The sequence below is a fragment of the Thermobia domestica genome, chromosome 1 (genome assembly GCF_964235325.1).
Source record: "Thermobia domestica chromosome 1, izTheDome1.hap1.1, whole genome shotgun sequence".
NCBI lineage: Eukaryota > Metazoa > Arthropoda > Insecta > Zygentoma > Lepismatidae > Thermobia > Thermobia domestica.
The window spans coordinates 54,932,897-54,959,509 of record NC_137454.1 but is presented as its reverse complement, the minus strand read 5'-3'; the positions used below and the strand labels follow the sequence as shown (position 1 = coordinate 54,959,509).

At 35.6% G+C, this 26,613-nt stretch overlaps 1 protein-coding gene across 1 annotated transcript in view; it reads left to right on the top strand.

Annotated features, from left to right (window-relative positions):
• Positions 1-12,171, top strand: part of LOC145684880 (uncharacterized) — a 605,514-nt gene extending 593,343 nt beyond the window's left edge. Inside the window, exon 5 of the mRNA XM_081757236.1 lies at positions 7,095-12,171. Coding sequence (XP_081613362.1) covers positions 7,108-8,949 — 1,842 coding nt within the window. The 5' untranslated portion in view covers positions 7,095-7,107 and the 3' untranslated portion in view covers positions 8,950-12,171. The remainder of the gene's footprint in view (positions 1-7,094) is intronic.
• The last annotated feature ends 14,442 nt before the right edge of the window (positions 12,172-26,613 follow it).

The window sequence follows — 26,613 nt, the reverse complement described above, 5'->3', positions numbered from 1 at the left end:
GTAACATCTGGAACAGCTTTAAGTTGCACTGGAGGCGGAGCCAAGCGTGAATTTGACTCGGAAGGTAGTCGAGAACCTCCAGAAACTGGAACAGTCACAGGAGCACGTTTTGGCAGTCGTTTATCACATTGCGATATCAAATGCTGATCACTATCACATCGCGCACAAGTTTTAATTTGTCCAGGATATGTCACCCATAAACGAAGACCATGGACTGTGACATATGACGGAATGTTCTTTTTGAGGACGATCTTAAGTAATTTCCGCCCAGTACGCACCGGGTAAAAATGTCCAGTAGAGTAGAGTTCATCGGTAAGACTTAGAATTTCCCCATAGGAGAGAAAAACTTGTTTAAGGTGTAAATCAGAAAGTTCCATTGGAACCGCATGAATGCGGACCAATTTAATCAAATATGAAGCCGAATCAATAGGTAGGTTATACGAACCTACCGCATCAGAATACTTAACAGTATCTGTAAATTCATTTAAAATGCGTTCACAATCTTCCTGAGTTTTTAATTTAATATATAATAGCTTACGTGGAAAATCCATTTCTATGCTGAGCACAGTTTCCAACGGTAACCCAAAGGTATCCCTAATCCACTCATGTAAAATAATAGAAGTCGGCACATTTACCACACTTTGAAAACTGATACGAAGTGTATTGAGGCGAATCGTGTTCATATCGAACTTAAATCAGAAAACTGTATTCCAAAAGAACAAAAAAAAAAAAAAAAAAAATTGCTATGTGATAATAATAAGAACAGGTGAAAAGTACAATTAAATTCAGTCAGATAGCACACACACAAGAAAGATGAATCGACACACTACACTAGCAGTAGTAGCTGCCCGAAAGAAACACCAGTGACCTCGAGCGAACCACGCCGAGAACCAGCCCACCTAGCCACGGAGGCTACGTTGTGTTGGCTCTTTTTTTAAAGAAATAATCTTCATAACCATGGTGCGTATCGCTTCGAACCTTAAGATAAGAGTTTTTCTGTTTAATTCTATATTTTCGTACGACATCTTAGTTACAGAAGCTAATTTATATTTGGCAGGCAATCTACACACTAGGTTTTAACCAATAAATGCAACATATTAGTCCACTATCAGTTCCTTGATCCAACTTCTCGATTCCCCTACTGAATTCCCTCCGCAATTGTGATCTGCTACTGAAAAAATCCCTAGAAATCATCGTTGCCAGTATACACAAAACCGAGCATAATTTTGTTTTTTGCTTATATTTTTATTATTTTATTATATATTTTGGAAATATCTCCTTAGATGGATTGCATTCTATTATCTCCACATACTAATAACTGAATTTTACTCATAAACGTAAGGAAAATGGAATAAATGCGAAAAATCTTGAGTTACAGTATACGCGCAATTTTTTTTACGCATGGGAGTACATTTTTACTCGCTATGCAGGCTAGTATAGCTATGAAAGTGGCTATATTTAGCCATAAAATATGGAGAAAAAATGTAACACTAATTCTGACACTGGTAATACGACAATATACATGTATTACCATAGTTAATGACATTTAGTAGAAAATTAGCATCAGCTTTGGCTTTAGGTTTTGTTTAATTAAAATATGTTTAATTTTTGTTTAATTAAAATAAGACATATTAATACATCAGTCTGTAGAATATATTGAGTTAAACAAAATAGTACGGTTTGTTGTTAAATTGTTTTGTATAGGTTTTGCGAAAACTTTTTAAAAAACGAACTTTTGTAACGATCTTATTTGTTACCAATAACAATTGACAGTTATAATTTTTTTTCTAGAAGATTGATTGGTTAATTGAGGTTTGGATGTGACCATCAAGGCTATTTGTCTGCGTCACGATCAACACAACTGCTCAAACACGGAATGCCATAAATTTTTAAAACGAATATCAATATTCAAATTCAACGAATTCATATCAACTAATTCAATGCTGAAAAATAGAAATAAAAATCTTTAACAAAAATTTTAGAAAACGAAAAAAATATGGATCAAAAGATTGCGATTTTGGCCAATAATTAATTTTTGGATCACATGCTACAACATTTTTGAACGGCCCCTAAATCGAGTTTTCGTATTTTCTATGGAATAAGGACATCATACTGAGTTAAGTGATAGTTTGGGTTTGGTACACTATATGCAGTTCTCTAGATATAAGGCCTACAATACATTTTTTTGTTGAAATATATTCGGTTTTTTAACCCAAAATATTTCGGTTTAACGTCTCACGATTATGCCCTTTAAACTAAGGGATTAGGATTTAGGATTTAGATATCTTGACTTTCTGCATGAACTCAACAATGAACGAGTCAACAATTCGAAAATCTGCACGGAACAATTGCTGCGTATAGTCATTATCTTCAAACAGACTTACAGTGAAGAACATAGTTCAGTATTTGTAAAAGTTATTAGTCATTTTTGTTAATATTAATTAACATTGAAAAGATAGGGCGATAGCAACGCCATCTCTTATCACAGAAACAAACTTTTTGTGGCTTTAGACCATCCTTAAGGCCATTTAGCCCTTCATGTTTTTGAGAGATGACATCCCTCGGCGAGCACACAATCTGGAGAAAGGGAATGATGAAAGGATTGGGGAAGGAAGGAAGCGGCCTGGGAACTATAAGTTGGTGTGAATGAGGAAAACCCAGGAAAACCTCATTCAGGGTGGCTGGCCTGAAAAAGCGTTTTATACTTTTTCGACCGAGTGGCCCCACCGGGAATCGAACCCGGGACCGCTCGCACCGAAGGTAAGAACGTTAACAACTACGCTACGCGGGGCTACTTTAAGCTAAGGCAGATGATGAATAATGCAAGTGAATGATTACGGGGGAAAATGTGGAATGAGAAAGTAGGGAGAAATGACAGTACCCCGAGAAAACTCCGCGGACACGATATTGTCCACCACAAACTTACTTGGCTGGGGATCGAATCAAGTACCCCATGCACTAGAGGTAAGCACCCTATTACTGAGCCACCGTGCCCTCTAAAAACCTAAAACAAGAGATAAGATAATAAATAAAGCTACAACAATAACATATATATAACAAGAGCAATAGATAGTAATAATAGTAACAATAAAGAATATACATAACAATAACAATAAATAGTAAAAAAAATTAAAAAAGCCAGAAAAAATCATACCTATAATAAATAAGAGCAGAGAACTAAGAAAAAATCAGAGAACGTAAGTAATATTAGAAGCCTGCAGAAAAGCAAGTACATGCTCAACAATATTAATATCATTGCCCAATGCACGGTCAAGTGTAAGCGGCAGTTCGTGAGGCTCTCTGAGATCTGAGTTTTCAGAGCATTAGACAAGAATGTCCCGAATACTCGGTTTTTCTGGAAGAAATCGTTATTTATTTATTTATGTACTGCATATGTTTGAAACGAGATTGTATCTACAGTATTACTAGCAGCGTTCACCCCGCTTCGCTGCGGTCACCCCGGAACGCAATAAACTTTGTTACTTAGATAATTTTTACTTTTTCGCTTTCAAGTGATATGATAAAAACCATAGAAGATTGCAGTAAATGTTAACATTATATCGCCTGTCATTTATGTTAACCCGCCCCGCTTCGCTGCGGTCACCCCCGAACGCAATAAACTTTGTTACTTAGATAATTTTTACTTTTTCGCTTTCAAGTGATATGATAAAAACCATTATAACGCCTGTCATGTATGTTAACCCGCCGAGTGACACGGTCATGCGGGTTGCATATAAATACGTTTATTTTTATACCTATGATGAACTAACAAAGGATTTGTACGTAATGGACACCTGAATGGTCAATTATCTCAAGACACTGGTAATTGAAAATTAAAGTGATATGATAAAAACCATCTAGGGTCCAAATCCTAATAACCCCCCAAAAATGAAAGAAATTGGTTCAGCCGTATTAGCGTGATGAGCGGACAAAGGATTTGTACGTTCTCTTTTATATATATAGATTATTTTTATACCTATGATGAACTAACAAAGGATTTGTACGTAATGGACACCTGAATGGTCAATTATCTCAAGACACTGGTAATTGAAAATTAAAGTGATATGATAAAAACCATCTAGGGTCCAAATCCTAATAACCCCCCAAAAATGAAAGAAATTGGTTCAGCCGTATTAGCGTGATGAGCGGACAAAGGATTTGTACGTTCTCTTTTATATATATAGATTATTTTTATACCTATGATGAACTAACAAAGGATTTGTACGTAATGGACACCTGAATGGTCAATTATCTCAAGACACTGGTAATTGAAAATTAAAGTGATATGATAAAAACCATCTAGGGTCCAAATCCTAATAACCCCCCAAAAATGAAAGAAATTGGTTCAGCCGTATTAGCGTGATGAGCGGACAAAGGATTTGTACGTTCTCTTTTATATATATAGATTATTTTTATACCTATGATGAACTAACAAAGGATTTGTACGTAATGGACACCTGAATGGTCAATTATCTCAAGACACTGGTAATTGAAAATTAAAGTGATATGATAAAAACCATCTAGGGTCCAAATCCTAATAACCCCCCAAAAATGAAAGAAATTGGTTCAGCCGTATTAGCGTGATGAGCGGACAAAGGATTTGTACGTTCTCTTTTATATATATAGATTATATGTATTCTCCTAACAGTTACACTACACTTCTTTACGTACATATTATTTACTTCTATTAGTAAAAAAAAAAAGTATATACCGGATTAACAAAAGTTTGGAACCGTAGCGAACTCCGTTTATGCCTAAGGACGCACAAAAATGGAAAGAGTGTAAAGTTATTCAAGATGGATGATTTTCAAAATAAAATGGATTTTTTTTTTTTTTTGTTTTCAAATCGCAGCAGCCATTTGAGAGCCATACTAGTAGAACAGCCATGTTAAATGAAAAAGTAAACGTTGCCAGTTCGAAGGCTGTTTAAAACGGAATGTAAAAGGCACGCAAAAATGATACGGGAAACATGCAAATTGTTACTTGAAGGAACCTAGTTACACTTCGAAACCGTTTCTCTACGGTGTTTGATTGTTGGAAAGGTGAGGACCCAACGAAACAGCCTGTGGAACTGGCAATGTTGGTCTTTCGTTTAACATAGGACACCTGACACCAAACAGCTCGTGCTATTTAAAAGAATCCACCTAGATTCAAAATCAACTCTCTCTTTCCATTTTTTTGCATCTTATTCATAGCGGAGTTAACCTCCCTAACAGCACAAGATATGCTAGGCACGTGCCATTTAGGTATCCCATCTACATATAGGTACCCGACACTTGGTACGTATGGTATTCATGTGCTACGTATGTACTTCAGCTACCTAAAGTTTAAATGTTTGTTACACCTAATTGATATTTGCGACTATGTACCACAAATGTAACATTTATATACCTGGCTCAGTTTCGCACTGTGATAGTCATTGTTTATATGTCGTCATTTGGGACTTATATCTTTCATGTTCGAGGTACTTCCTTTAGATGCATACTTTTTGAGATACTTACGGCACATAATTGATATCTGCAGCGACGCACGAATGACAATCAACCGTTTGCATTCGCTTATGCGCAGTAACGTGCAACGGTTTCTCGCGCTTTCTGCTCCACTTTCTGTCCTAGTACACAATCGCTTACAAAAAAAGAAGCAACAAATGCATCAAATTTGGAAGATGAATTTAGAAGAAAGAAATCACATAACTGATGAATAAAAATTAAGATAAGTCTTTCATACATATGTGAACAGTTAATTATATACGTAGCTAGGAATAAAGAATTGTATTTTTTAGATGCCAACTGTTGCCGACCATTTGAAAGTGAATATGAAATAAAGTAAAGAGACGCGCGTCATTTTGTTATAAAATTACACGGAGAGCGGATTTTATCTGATCTCAAACAGTTATCGCCGAATATACAGGGTTACAAGAGCACTCTGATTAGCTAAATTAGAAAGACCCCAAGGATTTATTCGTCTACAAGAGACACTTTCTTCGTCGCCTCCGTGGCCAAGTCGGAAGAGCACGCGCCTAGTAAACAAAGTGTTGGTGGCTCGCGCCCACCCCAGCGAACTTTTTTTTTTTACTTTCTTAAAGTGTATTTTAGACTCACCTTAATGTAAACAAATTACGCATAAAGATCCTTTAACATGTTTTGGGGGAGTAATTTTTGGTTACCGTATGGGGAAGAAGATACCTAGAACATACTAGGTAAGTTCCCCCAGGTACACTCATGTCCCAAATGATTGTCGCATATCTATACCTGTCTTCTTGTAAGAATATAATTTGATAATGATTTTGTAGAGTACTTTTAATACTGATACTATGTGTATAATCGGGAAATGTATATTTGTGGTAAATTTCATAGGAAAAGAATTATAAATACGAAAATTAGAATGAGTAAAACAAAATGTTGCTAAATGGACAATAAAGTTTTATTTTCGTTTTATTGTTCTTATTTACTTTGACATTAATTTTGCCACATACATGTCTTTGCCGATTATACACATATTAACATTATAAGAAATTATCAAATTATATTCCTACAACAACATATTTATAGACACGCGACAATAATTTTGGACATGAGTGTACATGTCATGCATGTGCCTAGGGGCGGACATAGACTGTGACTATCACTTGCCATCCATGTGATTTCTCTCTCAAAGATACATAAGGCACATACTGGGCACATTCCCATGTACCTGAAGAAACATTATAGGCATATGCCTGCTATATAATTGTGCTGTTAGGGATATGGCCCCGGGTTTTTGATACAACCTGTACAATGCAAATTATTATTTTAAAAGACAGGGGATGTTTAGGGAGTCTTAAAAAAGATGAATATTTGAAATTAAACCATTAAAATATTTCTTCATTCCAAAGGAATAGAATAATACTTCTCCATATAAATGAATAACCACTTGTAATCCAAAATGACCAAGATATTGAACAATTTTAAACTCTGTGCTGTTCTTGATCCTTATTTTCTCTCAATATTTCTTGTCTCTTACTATTACCAACCAATGCACTGTCACAAATTTTATAACATGTGAAACAGTACTTGATCTCCTTCTAAAACAATTTTGTCTTCTTGTACTTGCAGGAATCTTTCCACAATGATGTCGACGCAGTGGTACCAGATCACGCTACTTATAGTAGCAACATTTGCTGCAATGTTGTGCCAAGGATCCTGTGCCTGTCCCATGAACTGCACCTGTGAACTGGACATTCGTGGAAGAAAGCAAGTGACGTGTAATCGTGGTGGAATGATTGATTCAATTCCCATCCACTCCATGGACAAGGACACTGAAATTCTTCTCATCACTGCTCCTGCTGATTCACCTAATGATTTGACAATAGGACCCATTTTTCAAGAGTTTTCAAAACTAGAAGAGATACATATCGTTGAGTCAAATATCCCTGCCATTGGTCGCCATTCTTTCTGGGGGGTCACTACATTACGTGTTCTTAATCTTACGCGAAACAATATATCGCAAGCTCACGATTATAATTTTCGTGGAATGGTTAATCTTTTGGAGTTACACTTAGACGATAACAATATTGAGTCAATTCCTAGCGCTGCTTTCAGGCATTTACAAGAACTTAGAGTACTTACTCTGGCAAGAAACAAAATCACAGAATTGGCACCGCGGTTGTTTCTTAAACTGAGTAAGCTGCAGTATCTTGATTTGAGCGGAAACCAAATAGGTGAACTGAACCCGGAAATGTTTAAAGATGTGCAAGAGCTACGAACTTTCAAGTGCCAAGGATGTGGTCTTTCAAATCTCAATACTCTTATCTATAAGCTATTACCTGATCTTGAAGTTCTCGACCTTAGAGACAATGAGTTCAAATACATTGCATCTGATGAGTTTAAGGACTTAAAACATCTCCAATATTTGCACTTAGACGGCAATCAACTTCCGGTTATTCTTGAAGGTACTTTCAGCGGACACAAACTTGATACTTTGACCATAAGTCGTAACAGGATAGCTAAAGTGACTGCTTTGGCATTTGCTAACTTCACGGTGAAACATCTCGACTTATCATATAACAAGCTAGATCGACTAGAAACGGAAACGTTTACGCCCGTATCGGAATCGTTACGACGTTTGAATCTCGGAGGAAATTCACTGCCGATTGCTGATGTCAAGTACGTGCTTCATGGACTTCTAAAATTACGCGAACTGGAACTTGCAGACATGAATTTTGCTGAACTTCCGTTGGGTATCTTTGTCTTCCATGAACACTTAAAATTTTTGAATCTCTCCCGGAATTTGTTCACACACTTTCCGGCGCAGATTCTGTCACCACTGCCTCGTCTTCATGAGCTTGATTTGTCGTACAACCAACTACGTGGCTTGGATGAACGTCTTCTGGCAAAATTTGATACAATGATTAATTTACGAACAATTCATTTACATGGTAATCCTTGGTCCTGTGATCTTTGTCACATAATGCCAATGCTGAAATGGTTGAATCGCAGTTCTTTGTTCAGAAATTCTTGTGTAAAACCATGGAGCAGGAGCTGTCTTCGATGTACGACACCATACTTGTTGAACGGTCGACGTTTGATGACCTTAAATCCGGAGCATCTTGGTTGGTGCGGTGAAGAGAGTGCTGCTCCGAATATTTTACCTGACGATTCCCAGTTGGGAATCATTGTTGCATGTGCCATTGCCGTTCTATTGTTGATATCAGTCATTGTTGTTGCAATTGTATACAATCGCCACGCAGCACACTATTATACACACGAAGAAGATCGTGCAGAACAAGAAGCCATATTTGAGAATCCAGCAGTGATGGACGAGAATGGTGATCTTAGGTTTAAAGATAGGAAAGAAAAGAAGAAGGTCTCCATAGCGACAATTGATGAGATAACGAAAGACCCAGAATTGAATCATCACAACTCGACACCAAAAGTCAACGGACAGCAGCCGCTAACGAATGGGACCTGAGACGCAATCCCTGATGTCGCTGACATCGGGGATCTGACACCAAATATTGCGGATACCCAACTATGATCTCGAAATTAAAAGAAGTGGAAAAAAATACTACTACACGGAAATGGGAGAGTGGAAAATAATTTATGTCAGGAACAAATTATGGAATAATAATAATAAACCAGAGAATACCACACGCAATTGCTTGATATGCGAATATTATGTGACTTGACGTATGTAAGATTTCGTTCAGTAGAAACATTAACATCATGACTGGGAATGGGTTTTAAAGAGACGGTCAATTTAAAGCTTGGAAAAAAGTGTATTTTTGTGTAAAGTTTAAAGGTTGAAGTGGCTTCTCTTTTTGAAAAAGATTTAACGAAGGCATTTGATATTCTTCCACGAATTTCCGTTTATTGAATAAACTAAATATAATTTATTCGTTAAATCCTTGCAATGGACAGGGTTAAAAAAATAATACTAAAAAGCTATTTTCAAAATTAAAAAATATATATATAATACGGTACTACATACACTGTGTATTCAGCGACTGTTTGTAAAGTAAATAAGTACGTGAATCGTATTCTGTACCAGTGCGTTTGTTTATGGTGCTTCTCTTTTTGTTTTTCTTGTAAAGAATTCTGAGATAGTGAAGTTGAAGAAGAAAGAAACTTGGTTTAAAGTGGTGAACTGATCGCATTGATTTCCAATGGAAAAAGGATTCGCGGTCTGACCATTCTTCTCGCAAGTGGAATTCAAGAGTGAACTCTCTTCTGAGTGCCCAGTCAATGTTCGAATATATATATATGTATATGTGTGTATGCGATAGGTGTGTGTGTGTGTGTAAAAGATAGGAGGCAATAGAGATTGTCGTTTGCGTATGTGAGTTTGAGTGTGAAAGCGAAAAAAAAAGAAAAAATACGATACCCCCACACTTTTTCTCTTCTCCGCTAGCCAAAGTCGTTCGGAAAATTTGCTACTAAAATGTGTAGTATTGAAACGCAAAAGATGTATACTCTTGCGGACACAAAATACGAAATTTTTACATAAAATCAGAACCACTTACATTATTTATGAATTTGAATGAATATCAATTTCGTTCTTTTCAGGAAAAAATCACACACACAAGTGACTATCGTTTTTTATTCAACTTTAAGACTAGGAAGAAATTTTCACTACCAAATAGGAAACAAATCAAAACATTCTATAACTTATGAAAAAAATAAATCTGAACTAATACAAATACAGCCATAGCATATCATTAAAAGTACACTAATCAGAAATTCTTTAACAATGTTTCATGGGATTTCAAAATGTACTAGTACTACAAAAAAATGAAATACATATTTTTTTTTCTGTATGAACCTCACAGGATGCTTGCAAATATCAAATGTCAAATATGGTAACTGATCCCAAACATAATCGAGTCTGTTTACTGTCATATTATATAAGACAATTAATGTATGTTGGGTAGCTAAAGCATTTTTTTTTTTTTTTTTTTTGCCCATCGATTATATCTATGGAGAATTATTTTTATGTTGTTTCTTTTCAAATGAGCTTGAATTTTAATTATATGTGATCTTACAGATTTCTTTCACAAGTTTTGTTAAATGTCCGTTGCTTCCCAAGTAATCAATGGTCAATCCAACGTTGATTTTTGATTGAGATAATTTTTCGTGTGTAAAACAACTGTGGGTCATAAGTACTTTACAGTTGTAAAACCCATTAATTTCAACCTACGAATTCTCACTTTTAATTCAACTAGAATTTATTGTTGCTAATTTCGTTGAATTCAACCAATCAACATTTACTGTATGACCAACGTTTATTTTTTTAATTGTAAACTTGAAAACTGGTTAGTCAATTTTGGTCGATTTTCAGGGGGAAATTGGTTGGTTGAAAACTACTGCAGCAAAGTGGGGATCAATAACGTTGTAGTACCGTTGGAAAACGATTATCAGAACCGAAAATCAATCGTTGACCAACTTCAAAGTCGTAGCACCATTAAAAATAAACAGTTATCACAACCAACAATCAACCACTGACCAATGCCAACGTCGTAACACCATTGAGAAACAGTTAGCATAACCAAAAATCAACCGTTTGCCAACGCTAACGTCATAGCACCATTGAGAAACGATTATTAAACCAAAAATCAACCGTTGGCGAACACCAACGTCGTAGTACTGTTGAAAAACGGTTTTCACAACAAAAATCAATCGTTGGCCAACAACAACGTCGTAGCACCGTTGAAAAACGATTATCACAACCAACAAAATCAACCGTTGGTCAACATCTACATCGTAGCACCATTGAGAAATAGTTATCATAACCAACAATCAACCGTTGGCCAATGCCAACGACGTAGCACTGTTGAGAAACAGTTAACATAACCTACAATCAACCACTGGCTATCACCAACGTCGTACCACCGTTGAAAAACAGTTATCACAACCAACAATCAACCGTCGCGTCGGACAACATTAACGTCGTAGTGCCATTGAAAAAAATATTTATCAGAATTAAAAATCAACCGTTGGTTAACATTCATTTGGTTACCTGGGATTTTCAACATAAATTTTGCATACTACTTAAATTGAATGTTATTGTTATATATTAAAATTATATACTATATGTCAAAATTTAATAAGTAAGAGTCAAATAAGTTCATTTCCAAGAATAAGTTCCAGTTCATTTCCAAGAATACAGAGAAATAATTTGCCATATAACTCAAAGGGTCATTTCTTATGTATTCCACAATTTTTTCTCTGAGATATGTATAATTTGGTGTTCCATCCGCTTTTATTTATTTTAACTGACCTTTCAAAGATAATTTGAAGATCTTCCGTTATCAGCAGAGTTTCAAAAAAAAAAAGTTTATTGTTCGTACAGCTGTGGTGTTATTGATGTATGCATATACAGCTTTAGAAACGCCAGTTAAAAAAATAAATAAAACATGATGAAAAACAAAAAAAAAAAAAGTTTTAACTTATTTGATGTATTATGTTGTTTGAGAGAAATTAGAAACCAGGTTTTGAAACCAATGAAAATTTAAGAGAAATCTTACAGAGTCACTGAATTGGGTAGGTCGAATGATATTACGACCAGAATAAGGGCCAATTTTTAACATGAGGTTGAACTTTCTTAGATTATTATTATTATTATTATTATTATTATTATTATTATTATTATTATTATTATTATTATTATTATTATTATTATTATTATTATTATTATTATTATTGGAAACATCAAATCAAGTAACATTAAGTACAAAATATTACATTAAAGTTACTACAAAACCAGAGCTTTTCTATTTCAAGTGTTTCCTGGCGGCGCTGCTGTCGATATGTGTTTTAACGTACCGCCCTCAAAAGAGGAGGATCAAGTTGCTTTGGCCGAGATCTTTCAATAGTTGGTTGCTGACACTGTTGCCACGTTGACGGGCTTCGTTGTGCACTGTCTCGTTTAGCCATTCTAGTTAGCCTACGATCTTCACTCGCCAAGACCCAACGACTAAATGACAAATTGGCAACACAGCCGAGATCATTGACTTCTTTCCCCAAAACAAAGAAAAGGTTTTCTCCGTAAGAGGGCAGGAAGGATGGATCCAAAGTATGTTTCACATATTTTCCAAGGACACACTTGAAATAGAGAGGCTTTATTACATGGTAACATATTTAATATGGGCTTTATTATTTGCTTGAAATTAAAGAAAAAAAAATGAGACAATATTTATGTTGGACTTTTACAAAAAATTCTTGCAAAATTTGGTTTTGTTTGATTTGTTTGGATTTTAAGAACAGAGGATACATGAGGTACATTTTGAATCTGCAGATTAACATGGGATACGAGTCACAGAGTTCTCTCACACCGGTATCTCCAGCGCTATTGCAAATTTTAAAAAAATACCACGCATTACCATGGATTAATTAAATCCTTTCCTTACTGTTATATTAAGCACGCATATTCCGATTGTAATAATTTCTTTTTCAAAAAAACTATTTGTTTTATTGTGGTAATTATTTTCAAAAAAGTGGTTATACTCTATGCTAAAAAAAACTCTTTTCTGTTATAATTCTTCAGATATTAGTGGGTCTTTTTGTTAAAAATGTATAATTTTCTTGTATGATTTGAAATTAAAAGAAAATGTTTGAACTAATTGCATCTTGTTAGAGTACGTTTGTTTCATCTTGGCACGCTTCCTGCGTACGCTGGGAAATAGCACAACGCCACACTATTCACAAGTCACTGTAATATACTTGTTCGCATGTGGCAACTATGCACTTCAACTACCCGCCAAATAGCAATGATTTCATTTAATGGGCTGGCTAACAACTAACGTCACCTACACTACAAAGCCAACAATACGTCTATTGGTTCAAAACGTTCACGTGAGTGCGAGCTTAAAAGCCAACCAAGTGCACTGGCGGGAAGTGTGCCAAGATAAAACAAACGTACTCTACATATCCTACAAAGTAAATGTAGTAACGATAAAAAAATAACAATAATTATAAGAATGTATGATGTTCTGAAATGAAAATTGTATACACAATGTAGAGAAAAAAACATTGGTCTATTACTATTTTATTTGTGACTTGACTTTGTTTTTGTAAATCTGTACCATTTACATAAAAGAACTTTAAAAAGACTCACTCATCAACACCTAAGTCATACTACTGTATCTAGAAATGTGAAATTTGGACTGAAAATTCGTTGTGTCACGAAAGAAAGGTATAAGAGAGCATTTCTTTCCTATTATAATTGCAACGTGTGAGCAAATAGATTTTCATACTGCATAGTTCAAACAACAACAACATAGAGAGAGATTCGAAAAAAAAAAATATAGGAAAATCATGCTTAAATTAGCCAATAACACGATATTTTGAACGTGATTTTGAATGGTGTGTGCCAGGGACTTTTCATATTGAATATTATCTTTGCTGATGAGATTATTTCATAGTGTTTACAAAATTCTAAATTAGGTGGCGTTCTTCCCTTCAGGTATGATATTATCTATGTGCCTCTCTATTGGAATCTCTAAAGTTCTTTTCGTGTTGTGTGCTCTTACTGGTCTATTTTCCTACATATTACGAGACTCGTAACGCAGAGAAAAAAAAAAACTTCTTACTACATAGACTTTTAGATTTGAATTTGTGAGTACGATAAATTCTCAAACTCATTTATACAGCAATGACAATGAGATGTAAAGAATAAACTGAAACCAGTATATACAATTATCTATCTATTTAACTAAAAGACTTCGATCCTGACATAAAATGATATTTTGCAAGTATCCTGTGCTTCTTATCAAGTTGGCCTGTACCTAGGTATATATTAAAGAATAAGCGATCTGAGTTTTTTAAAGTCTTGTGGGACCACATACAAAAAATATATATTAACTTAACATAGCATGAACTTATAAAATAGGCCTTTTGTCTCACTGTTTCAGACAGAAAAAATAACAATATTGATCACTACTACTATTATTATAGTAATAAAATAAAAAATACATATTTGTTGTATTGTCCATACTGTGAAAGAAAAAATAATATTTGTTAGTAAAAGAAATATTTGTAAGTATTCTTTAGCTAGCTTATTTTATAATGATCTCTACAGGAATCGCTGCGAAAAGTTAGGAAATGAAAGCTGTGTGTTTATTTTGCTATTTAGTGTTATAAAAAATGGAACTGATTGTACTGCCATGTTTAAGAGAGAAAAAAGATGTTATTTAAAATAATAATAATAGTAATAAAAGGCAACGCAACTGGCTTGTCATCGTTTGTGCTTCTGAATATTTTAGTCGTATTTTTTTGCGAGAAATTTCCAAAGTGCATTTCACAAGAAGAATATATTATATATAAATTATATAAATAAATAAAAAATAGAAGTTTTAAATAAACTATTTAATTTTGCAAAAAAAAAGAAAAGTTTCTTTTATTTGAATCAATCCTTCCACTTGCATGAATGTAATATTTGGTTTTATATGAATGTTCAGTGGTATGGCAAAAGCCTGGTCTTACTGGCTCAGTGCATGATTTTTAGGGATGCACACGAGACAATATTTGTGGCTGTCTCGCCTTTTGAAAATGTACTGTAAAAGTGATGTCTCGACTCGAAAAATGTATATTTCTCTATTGGAAGAGCTGTGTCTCGACTCGAATTTCGTCAGGAAAACTCTGTCTCCTTTCGTCTCGTCTCGTGCGCATCCCTATGATTTACTTGCTTCTGGTGTACAATATTTCAGAATTAATTTCTAGGAAGAGGGAACTGTATACACCACAGAGGTTCAGATCCTACTTTGAACTGCATATCTAGTTTCATATAACCTCGCTACTGCCAAAGGGCGTAAAGGAAGAGCAAGCGAGTGTCATTTCAGATTCTGTCAGGGGGAAGAGACATAATAACTCCTGCGACATAACAGTTTAAATTTTTATTAGTATATAAGTCTAATATACAATCGATTAAATGTATGGGTAACTCAAACTCATTACATCATGTGGTTCGGATTCCACGTTAATCAGTAGGTCCACGTCTCATATAGCCTCGCTGCTGAACGGGACGTAAAACTCAAAATCAATCAATCAAACTCATTACAATTGTCCCTTGTCCTCCTCTGGGGAAGAGTAAGAGGAGTGAGATACGCTTGACCACATTACTCTTTTCGCACATATCAGCAATCACAGATAAATATTCAACATACAAAAATAACTTGTAACTATGGTTTGCTGCCTTAGGATGTCGTCTTCTCTGCTGCTGTCGGTGATGAGAAGGGTGTTTTCTTGCGAATCAAATCTGGTAAACACTAACATAGCGATAAACCGGACGAAGCTGTGCGTAGGAACTGTTCCTATCAGTGTATTGGACACAGTAGAATTTAACTCTTCATACAGTTCGGTTTGTTTATGCAATTTTAATTTGCTAAGAGCAAAAGGAATTTTTTGATCCTTTGGTATAACGTTGTATGTGATATTGTACCACTTTTTTTAAAAAAAATACAAATCGGAGAGGATTAGGTTTCCATACTGCTTGTTAAACTTGTGCAAATAACAAGAAAACGGAACAGATGAGTGGTACTTACTTTAGGTTTATGAGTTTGGACATTTTATTTTGAACAGAAATGAACCAGCCAGTGTGATTAAATGAAATTGGGTTCATTTAATTCACTGGATATTATGATACTATACGGTTGTTTTAAATGACAGGCCCTTCACCTTACAGAATTTAAAACGAAAATAAAGTATTACATTAGGCATTTTCTAAGTAGTCACAATAATACTACGAAACGGTTAACTGGGTGTTTATCAAATGGTAGATTACCATATTTATCATGTTTAAGTTTTACTGAAAAAGCGTTTAGAATGTCTCAGAATTCAGTGTTCATTTTTTTGTATAAATAATGGATGTCTTAAATAGTCCATCTAAGCACTGTGCAAAGACATTCGATTTGGCGGTCAAGCAGGTTATCAATATGTTGAAATAGTTAAAACTAATGAAAATGTGAAAACAAACAGGAAAAAAGAAATGTTCCATCAGTGCCAGAGGATTCCTTTAGCGAAGCAAGGATTGGAACATAGAAGATATTGGGAGTGTAGCAGATCAATGAACAACAGTAGCTACATTGAACTACTGCATTTGTAAGATATGATTAGATAGTTGAAAACCATGTGTTGAACGCAACTACATTTGCCATAACTTGGAATGTAATTCAAAATACTTTCTATAGTAGATGAAATGTTCAACGAAACAAGGTATGCTATTTCCAGTTCTTCTTTTGTTGTAATATTACTTCACAAAATAACAGGTGTAGCAGCTTTGAGTACTATCACAGGTGGAAAATGATTTCCATAATTCAAAGATGTTACTGGGAATCGATCAGCCACAACATTGGCTGAGCATGTGTTAAAATGAAATGAAGTCTTTAAAGTCCCGCGATTATGTCATTTAGGCTAAAGAAGACGAATGATTATGAAATAATTCGTGGAATGATAATGTAGGAGGAAACGGCGAGCTTCGAGAAAAACCATGAACATGATATTTGCCATATTAAATGCATGTTAATCAGGCCCGTTGCGAGCCCAAAAATGTAGGGGAGGGGGACGGCTGAAGTTAGGGGGCCCGATCCAACCATATTATAGTTCATTTGCAAACATACCGTGAAAATTCTAGGGGGGCAAGCTAAAATTTAGGGTGCTCTGGCCCCCTAGACCCTCTTGGATAGGGCCTGATGCTAATACGTTCGACAATTTCGAAGTGTGTATTACTATTCATGACCTGTTCTACGATCAGCAACAACACAACAGGCTGCTTCTGCTTCTTCAAATGTGGGAAGATAATACAGATACAACTCTTTAATGTGGTCAATGGAATTCAGCATCTAATTTAAAACTAAAGATTGAAGTGGACATCAATGCTTTAAAAAATAAAAATGTGGAAACAGGCAAGTATGAGTATAATAAGCAACACAGGTGAAAATTAGGATTAGAACTCAATCAGTGTCATACACAGGAGTTGACAAGAATTATAAATAAAATCGTCATCTCTAAAAGTTCCTGTAACGAACAGGGACAGTTACAATTATCACACTGGTAAATAAAAAAAAAGTAGCAGATCTTTTAAAACTTGCAACATCACAACTAAACTACTAAGGCAACATAATATACAGAAACATATTGCACTGAAGGGTTGACCTTATGCTAATAAATAAATATCATAAAACAATACAAATTAGCACCAGCACAAGACGACACCACAGTCAGAAAATTACAAAACTAATTATCAAAATACTACAGAAGGTTATGATACTAAAATAAGTGGAATATAGAAAAATGAAATCTTTGAGTTTTACGTCCCACGGTTATGCCGGCTAGACTAAAGAAGACGGTGATCATAAGAAATGAATGAAATGGTGGAATGAAGAAAGTGGGAGGAAACGGAAGAACCCAGAGAAAATCCACAAGCACGGTGTTTGTCCACCACAAAGTCCACACGGCACAAGCTGGGATCGAACCAGGGACCCCAAGCACCGGAGGTGAACGCTCTACCACCTAGCCACCGCAAAGTGGAAAATAGAACTAACTTAAAGACAAAGGAAGGTCAAACAACTAAAGTTTCTCGACACTGGGTTAACAGTGGTCGCTTACAATTATTTGTTTATGTTTTTAAAGTTTTGAGTAACAAATCGATAATATTTTATTGAAATTCGGCTTGACACAATTTCACATCAATGCGGTTACCACATAAGATCCTGCATACATGTTAAGTATTGATGAGTTTGGTATTTGATGGACGATGATAATGGATGTTGCTTTACCATAATCAAATCCCTTCCTCCAGTTCGTCCGTATCATTATTTTACAATCTGTCATGGATATCAACCTCTGCGACCACTTGGAGATGTCTACCCCTTATCTCAAACTCGTTTAGGACAATTTCTTCTTGAAGACTTTCACGGTTGAATAGGAGAGGAAACTTGTACAGAAGAATATTAATTCAGTAATAACAGAATCTCTTTGAAGTAGAAACTCCATCGGGCATCATTCTGACCACACCTCACTCTCAACAGCCGATTTAGTTCCCAATAGCGCCATTCGGTATGCTGGTTGATGCAATACTCTTTACAACTACGTAAACTGTCAACTATTGCCGTAAACACGGATGCCGGGTACGGATAGTTCTGGAACTGTTTTTTTTTTTCAAAAATAGTAATAACCACATTCGAAGTGGGAAAGGATAGAAGGTAACAAAACAAAAGAAGGTAACAAAGCGAAAAAATGCATTTATGATGGAAAATATGTAGTAATACCCTCTGCTCATTAGCAACTTTCCCATGATGTCCAGACAAAGTTTTTAATGCGTACTATGTAGTACCTGCCATGCGGTATTCTTAAGAGATTTTATCCTTATTACGAGTCTGTGTGAATGCACACTATAAGAAATTTCGAATGACTGAATAAATCTACCTCCGTATTCTTCCAATACAGCAGCGAGGCGCAAAATGACAAGCACTTCTTTAATCTGAAATGGGCCCTACAATAAATTCTCTTGACGAGATCCGGTATAAATATTATTAAAATGACCATAATTGCCTTCTTTGATTTCATGATTTACGGATAAACAATAGGTCATTGGTTTGTGAGACGTGCCATTTAGCATTTCCTGTCTCTAAACGTTTCTCTAGTGGTCTACAATAACCATGCTATGCAAGGTAATACCAACCTCATATTAATCAACGTTGTATCTTTTTTCCGAAGAGATAACCATAGTTGGTCTGGCAGTTGCCCCAAATGATATTGGGACCACAGTACTTTGGCATCCCCCCCTTTCGACATGATCTTTCTTCTTCTCGTGTATAAGATATTTAGGGAGATACGAATTACCTTTCCAGTCTCTCACTATTATAATCAGATTTAGGACTCCTCCGTCGAAAGTTATTATAGTTTCTAAGCCTCTTAGGCTTAGTTGAATTGTGGTAGTGGTTTCCACCGAGGAGTAAGAAACATTTCTTCGTACCGGAAAACTTCTTACGGTGCTAATATATTGCGTGTTCCTCACGAGATTGTTAGGTCGCACACGTTGTACATCCCCTATTCGACAGAGCAGATCGTTTACTGTCCTATAGTGATGATCGGAACAATCATGTTTTATCTGGAAGAAGGCGACTAAGCGTCTGATCGATAGCCGCTTCCTCGTCATAATGTTTTACAATCACCTGGTACCGCTCGACTAAATTTCAGGCTAACTTGACTAGTGATCTGTGCTTCACCTTATTATGCCTCTCTTGCAGTAATTGTCTCTTATGTGTTCCCTCCATTGGAGGGGACACAAACTACTTTCTAAAGAGGTACCAGAAGACCTCGTACAAATAGATAGATCCTGTAACATTTGGAAGTCAAACTCCAGAAAATTTAACCAAACGCTTGATTAGGAGCAACAATTTATCATATTCTGACAGTTTGACCAGTGCTGCGTATTGCTCAAAATCCTCGAGGCTGCCGCTGGAGTAATGTGTCCTCCATGTCGGCGGATGTTCTTAAAATTCCGAGGTTTCAAGTTATAGGACTCTGCTTGGCAGTCCTAATCATCGACTCCTCTACATAAATCCGACAACGACAAAACTCGAGCTTGTAAGACATCAGGCAACTCTTCCAACTATCGTTGTCTTAATGTCATGACTCGATGGAATCGGTCATCCTTTATTAATTATACTAGAGTTTACCATAGGTGAACCAGCACATATGCCTTTTCACATCGTCAGCCTTCAGTGATAACATTATTCGTTAATGTGGTTATCGTAGTGAAATCTAAGAGAAGTGAAGTCATGACAGTTGGTATACTTATTTTCTAGCATAAAATATGGGTCATTAGTGGAAACAAGACCACTTACATTAATCAATTCAACATCAGCATTAGGTTTACAATGATTACATCATTTTTATCTACCTATTTACACAAATTAAATAATGTTTGCGAATAATCGCTAACCATTGCCTTCAACAACTAGATTGCCTCATTAGTATGTTTCTATTTTTCCTTCATAAGCACCAACTAATTCTTTTGTGTAGTTACAATCAACTGAAGATCCAGCACTGCCATCTTCTCACCGGAAAGTTTTTGTTCTGTTTTCTTTTGGAGGCCACTATTCAGGACGTTATTACTTCCTTAAATTTAGATATTTTTGTTTTCGTCCTTCCCTATCGAGTTTCATTTCTTCTTTCATGGTTTGAACGTAAGATAATCTTTTACTTATATGTTTTGTTAAATATCTCTTCAACAGCATCAATTTCGATGACAATTATATGTTCTTGAACAGCTCATCAGTTCTTGAGTCTCCTGAACTATTACACTCTGCATTGATCAGTTCAGCATTCTAGCTAGCAATAGTTTAACATTTTCACACAACAAAACGCTTCCCTGGTCAGCCAGTTTTTATGTTCTTCTGGTTGCAAGTCCAGACAATTGAGATGAAATAATAGTGCACACTGCACAGTTATTACACTCTAGAGTTAGTTCATTGTTAGCCTTATTATGCTCACAGTCAAGGGCGCCCATGTTGTGGTTTCCAAGGGAGCAAGTATAAGCGACATTTCAAATGTACTCTCACATTTTGCGGGAACTATTCTAAAATATCTATTGGGTTTTCGATCTTCCGAAGCACAATTTCCTCTCATGGGCGCCCTTGCTCACAGTTACATCTAAACATTTTTGAGCCTCGATTTGCTGCGCTACAGTTCTATTGTTTTTTGACCAAGTCATCATTTAATAACAAGACTCCCCCAAAATATTTGATTTTACCGTTATATCAATAGATCTTCGGTAAACTCACTCCAGTTGTTATGGACAGACAACACTTCCGCTAAACCACAACCAGTATGCTAGCCAAGGCTCTCAGTGCTCCTAGCAATCATGACTTGTTGCCTTTTTGCTACAGCCACACCAACGAAGCTAGTTCTACGGAGATAGGATTCAACCACACAATATTTGATGTAACTAATAGTATTGTTTTATTGATATTTTTTTCAGAATATTGCAGTTGAGATCACTTAGATCCCCTGGTTGAGGTCCTCTGAAGTTCTGTATTCTACCGTAAGCCATAAGCCAACGCACCATAAGTCAATTGTTTCACGTGATGAAAGAGAATGAGATTCAACTCTTTGATATGGTTGATGAAATTCGACACCTAATTCAGAAATGGACGTCAATACTTTTAATGACAGTAATATAGAATTAGGCAAGTATGAACACAATGAGCCACCAACACGAAAATTAGGATTAAGCCTCAACTACTATAATACACAAGAGTCGGCTACAAAGCTTGATCTCACAATTAAACTAGTTAGTCCCTTAGTTTTTCTGGGACTCGTTTTCCCCCCGTTACAGTTTTCTTGTGTTTCGGCTGCGCCATTATTCAATAACAAAGTTTCTCCAATATATTTGATAACATCATTACCTCAATAAATATTCAATAAATTCTCTTGAGTTGTTCTGGACACTCAATACTTAACTAGAACTACAATCAGAATGCTGATCAAGGGTCTTACTTAGCGTTTTCTAGCGACATCCTAGCTGAGTCACCATTTTGCTCCAGCCACACTACCTAAGGTCGTCCAACGGATTCAACATTCAACTACACAGAAATTGACAACTACTATTCTTGTTTTAATTATAGTTTTTTTTTCTTTTCAGAACGTTACAGTTCAGATCATCCAGACATCCTGGCTTATGTATTCCAAAGTTCTGTGTTCTGTTGCAAGCTACGAAGTTACTGCGGACATAATTACTTAAATCAATTATTTCAGCCGTGGGAAAAAATTCAGATACAACTTTTTGACTTGAGTGATGAATTCGGCATCAAACTCAGGAATGAAGAGACAAGTGAACATCAATACTTTTAATGACAACAATGTGAAACTATGCAAGTATGATATAACGAACCATAGACGTGAAACTTAAAATTATGACTAAACCATTATCATACACAAGAATCGGCAACTACGCTTGATCTCACAATTGACTTCCTCCGAATTACTATCACCGTGACAACGTATCTACTCAATCATGAACATACGCTGCTATAATACATTTGAAACCCCAATTCTTTATCATCAACTAAAACACAAATCGATACAAACGTATCAGTACCATTATATGCAGTGCCTTTACAGCATACATTCATATTTACAGTCATTGAAATATTTTACATTTCATTAGAACGTATCTAATATTAGATTTTGAAAGTTAATGACGTTATCTGATGAAACTTTAGCACGAGGAAAGCGTAAATTTATTCACATACTATAAGTTAATCTGAAAGCTGCACATTAGGAATATTGCGAACTTCTCTCCAGTGGATTTATTATTATCGGATTTTATACAGTCTTGGATAAGACAAGACACTGACTTTAAAATACTCTTGGATCACAGAACAAGTAGCACTCAATGTTTTATATATTTTAGATTCTGTTTACATTCACTATGAATCTTTAGTTTTCTACTGTACTATACTAATTTCTATGTTTCTCTATCGTCTCAAAAATCTAAAATATTGTCATATTGTTCCTGATAGTATAACGTTTTGAATATTATGTACTCACACAGTACACACATGAAAATTCAATTATTGAGTATTACAGAAACCAATGCCATGTAATTATAGTTCATTTGTTTCATACATAAAATACAGTTGAATATTTACCACAAATCATGTATCCAGTGGATCTCGATATGGTCTTTTGTGCGGTACACATAAATATACGGTCTCCACGACATATTGTGGAGATCTACGATATAGTTCTCGGAAGGCTTGCTCTACACTTTCCTACAATTGTTCATCTCGATGATGAGGGGAGAGCTCCCTCATGGCCAAGCGATTAGCGTTCGCACCTTCGGCGTGGGAGACCAAGATTCGATTCCTGGATGGAGCTCATGTGGCTCCGATCCAACCTTAAGCTGTAGCCACACGTCTCAATCTAGCCTCACTGCTAAAAGGGACGCTAAATTCTACGATGAGAGGCATGTGACTGGATTTTTTTTAACACAATGATTTGTGTGGAGTTGTAAGATTCTGGCTTCGTGGGAACATTTCGATGGAGACGGAGATGATGGGAGAACCACGCCCAATTCAACAGCCTGGAACTTCTTCATTAAGGAAATCACGCACCTAAAGCTTAGAGTTTGATAGAGGTCCGTTCTACTCATTAACACAATCCTTAATGCCCATGTCCAGGTCTTGCAGCTGAGTTATTAATTACGCTTGTAGCATGTAAATAAAAGTGTCCATTAACATTGTTTTCTGTAAGACTCAAACCTACAGGTACGAGGACTTCTGAGACGCCCTATATTTGATTTTCTTTTTTAAAAAATGGAAATCAAAAAGATGTGACAGGTCAATTCACACCATTACCAACTTCATGTTCTGTAATAAAACAGCGAGAACGACATTTGTTTCGCCTTAAAAAAAAAAGTTTTTCATTTTCAAAGAGAATAAGTATGCCAGACTCTAAACGCGTATTCTCAAACACAATTATTCTTTCCGGTTATAATACTTGCCACTTTTTTTTTTTTCATGAACTTCCCGAAAAGGTGTTTCATTCCACTTCCTTCACCCTGGAAGAAGTTTGTCAGGAACTAGGAAAACTGGAAACGTAACTAACACGGAAGAGAGCGAGAAAATAAATAAATAATAATTATGGAGGGAAGAAACTTCCATTTCCGAAACAAAAACGAGTTTAGAAGCTCATAATGAAACATACTTTTTAATAGTTTTCTAACGAGAAGTTAGCAAATTAAAACTCCTGACATTTGACATTTAAAAGCTGTACGGTACAAACATTTGGATATGGTGCTACACCGGATGAGATAGAAGTCCTTTTCTTCTAAGTTTGCCAGATTTCTCAAAATATGATATTTAAAATTTACATATAACAAACTTATATGGTTTCACAATTTTACGAAGGACAATTTTCATTCTAAAATTAGGAAGTTTCACGGAAAATAATTGCAATACTTACAACACAAAAGAAGTATTATAATATCCGGATCTCACGATAAGGTGTAAGTTCTCGTCTCACGTAGTCTCGGTGCTAAAAGGAACGCTACATTTAAGTCCAACCAAGTATATTACACAGTTATTCGTTTCTCGCTATATCTTAATGAAGACTTTGCATCTCTTAACAGTCCCATATCGTTTCACATACGTTCAAGAACTCCTTGCAGGATAGATCGAAATCAAGAAACAGCCAGAGTTCTGCTTTTATTAGTTTGCAGTAGCTTTTGTTCCTGACAGCAGTACTTCAACGATAAAACATAAGTTGTCAAGAAATTAGGAAAGTTGTTCCTTGAATCACTTTATTTACATCTGATACAAATTTAAACTTAGTAGATAAATAAATAATTTTGCTCTTCCCATAAAACAGTGATTTGGACTGTATGAAGGACATCGACTTGTTGCTTCAAAGATATTGAAAGATATTCCAATCCATGCCCACGTAGTCTTATTTTGAATGTTTGATTGAGAGGGACAGGCCAATCTAAATCTCCGAACTACATCATAACCAATTATTAAGTTCTTCCTGGCAAGAACTGATTTATATAAATTAAGTTTTCTAAGGCGAAAAACGCAATAATTTTGTGAATTATGTATTTATATGGAGTGACGATAGAAATATGCACTAAACTCCCAAAATATGCATTATATGTACAATACAACTTCGTCCTTTCAACTACAAATATGCTACAACAGGTACTAATTAAGACTATATATCGATATCACATTATAATAAAAACGTGCAAATATATATATATAAAAAAATCCAAAGGTTGCTTATTATACTCGATATTTTGTATTCAAATTCAAGATTTTTTCTTGAGTAATCCTTGCTGTATGTGGTAAACATTGTCTTGTAAATGAACGGAGATTTTACGATTGACGAGGACAATACTCTTTTCATAGAGTTTGTCTTTCACTGTTTGTAGCTGCTGAACGCATATGTCCGTAGTAATCGTTAAATTTGACCTCAACATCTCCTGACGAAATATATCTTGACAATCCCATCATACACACAATCAAATCTGTTTTCCATGGATGTTTGCTTTCGGGTCTGCTAGAAGTGGTCAGTCCTTACCAAGTAATTGTCTTTTGCGGACGATTCTCATAGGTAACACATTTTTCATTGCCTGTTATAATCCTGTCTAAAAACAGGCTTGCGTTTTACCCGTGATAGCAAGCAGACTTGTGGTGATTGACGTGCGATTTTTTTTATTCCATTCACTGAAATTTCGAGGTAATCATTCCTAATTTGCCAACTTTCCCTAATTTCTCCAGGTGGCGGCAACCAGTTGATTTTTTTGTGATGTATCCAACCTTCCTGCTATATCGCTTGCTTTTCTGACATGAATTTTGAACCAACATTAACTTTAAAAGATTGTCGTCAAGATCGGAAGGACATCCTGCTCTCGATTCGGCCGTATCTATAGAGCTGAATTTGGCAAACCAATTTTTAACTGCCTGATCGGTTATTAGCGCTTCACCGTATACTGCATATTTTCCAGCTGTTTCTTTAGCACTTTTGCCTTGATTGAATACCCAAAACATCACACAACGAATATGCACTTTTTCACTCTCCATTTTAGGGGTTAGAGACAATAGTTCAATGTAACGTGCACCACAGAAAACAGTCACCAGAAAACTAACTAAACCCTTATCTATTTAATGAAAGCAAAAATTCCTTTGTCCTGGTGACTTGCTGTGGGTAGATACCAACAATAGATTCTATCTAGCTGCATCGAAGTAAATTATGACTCGATCTTACAAGGAACTGCCAGTTCGATTTTTGGGTGAGCTGCTTGATTCGGATCTAAATTCAAGAAATGGTTCGGATTCAAATTTCTTCAGTAGACTTCGTCTTCTATGTCTTTGAGGTGTTCTGAAAATCGACGTGAAACGCCAACTATACTGGGATCTTTAGTTTATACTACTAGGCGAATAAATCTCACAAATACCAGTCATCCTTCTTAATAACAAAACTCTGTAGTTGTAATGGGAAGAACATTCCAATTGTAAATAGCGCACTTAAGAAAATTAGTCTTCGACTTGTATCAAACACATTTCTGTTCCCGATCTTCTTAATTCGACAAGCTTATTGGTATTTCTGTTAGAAGGAAAATAAAACCCATGAATGA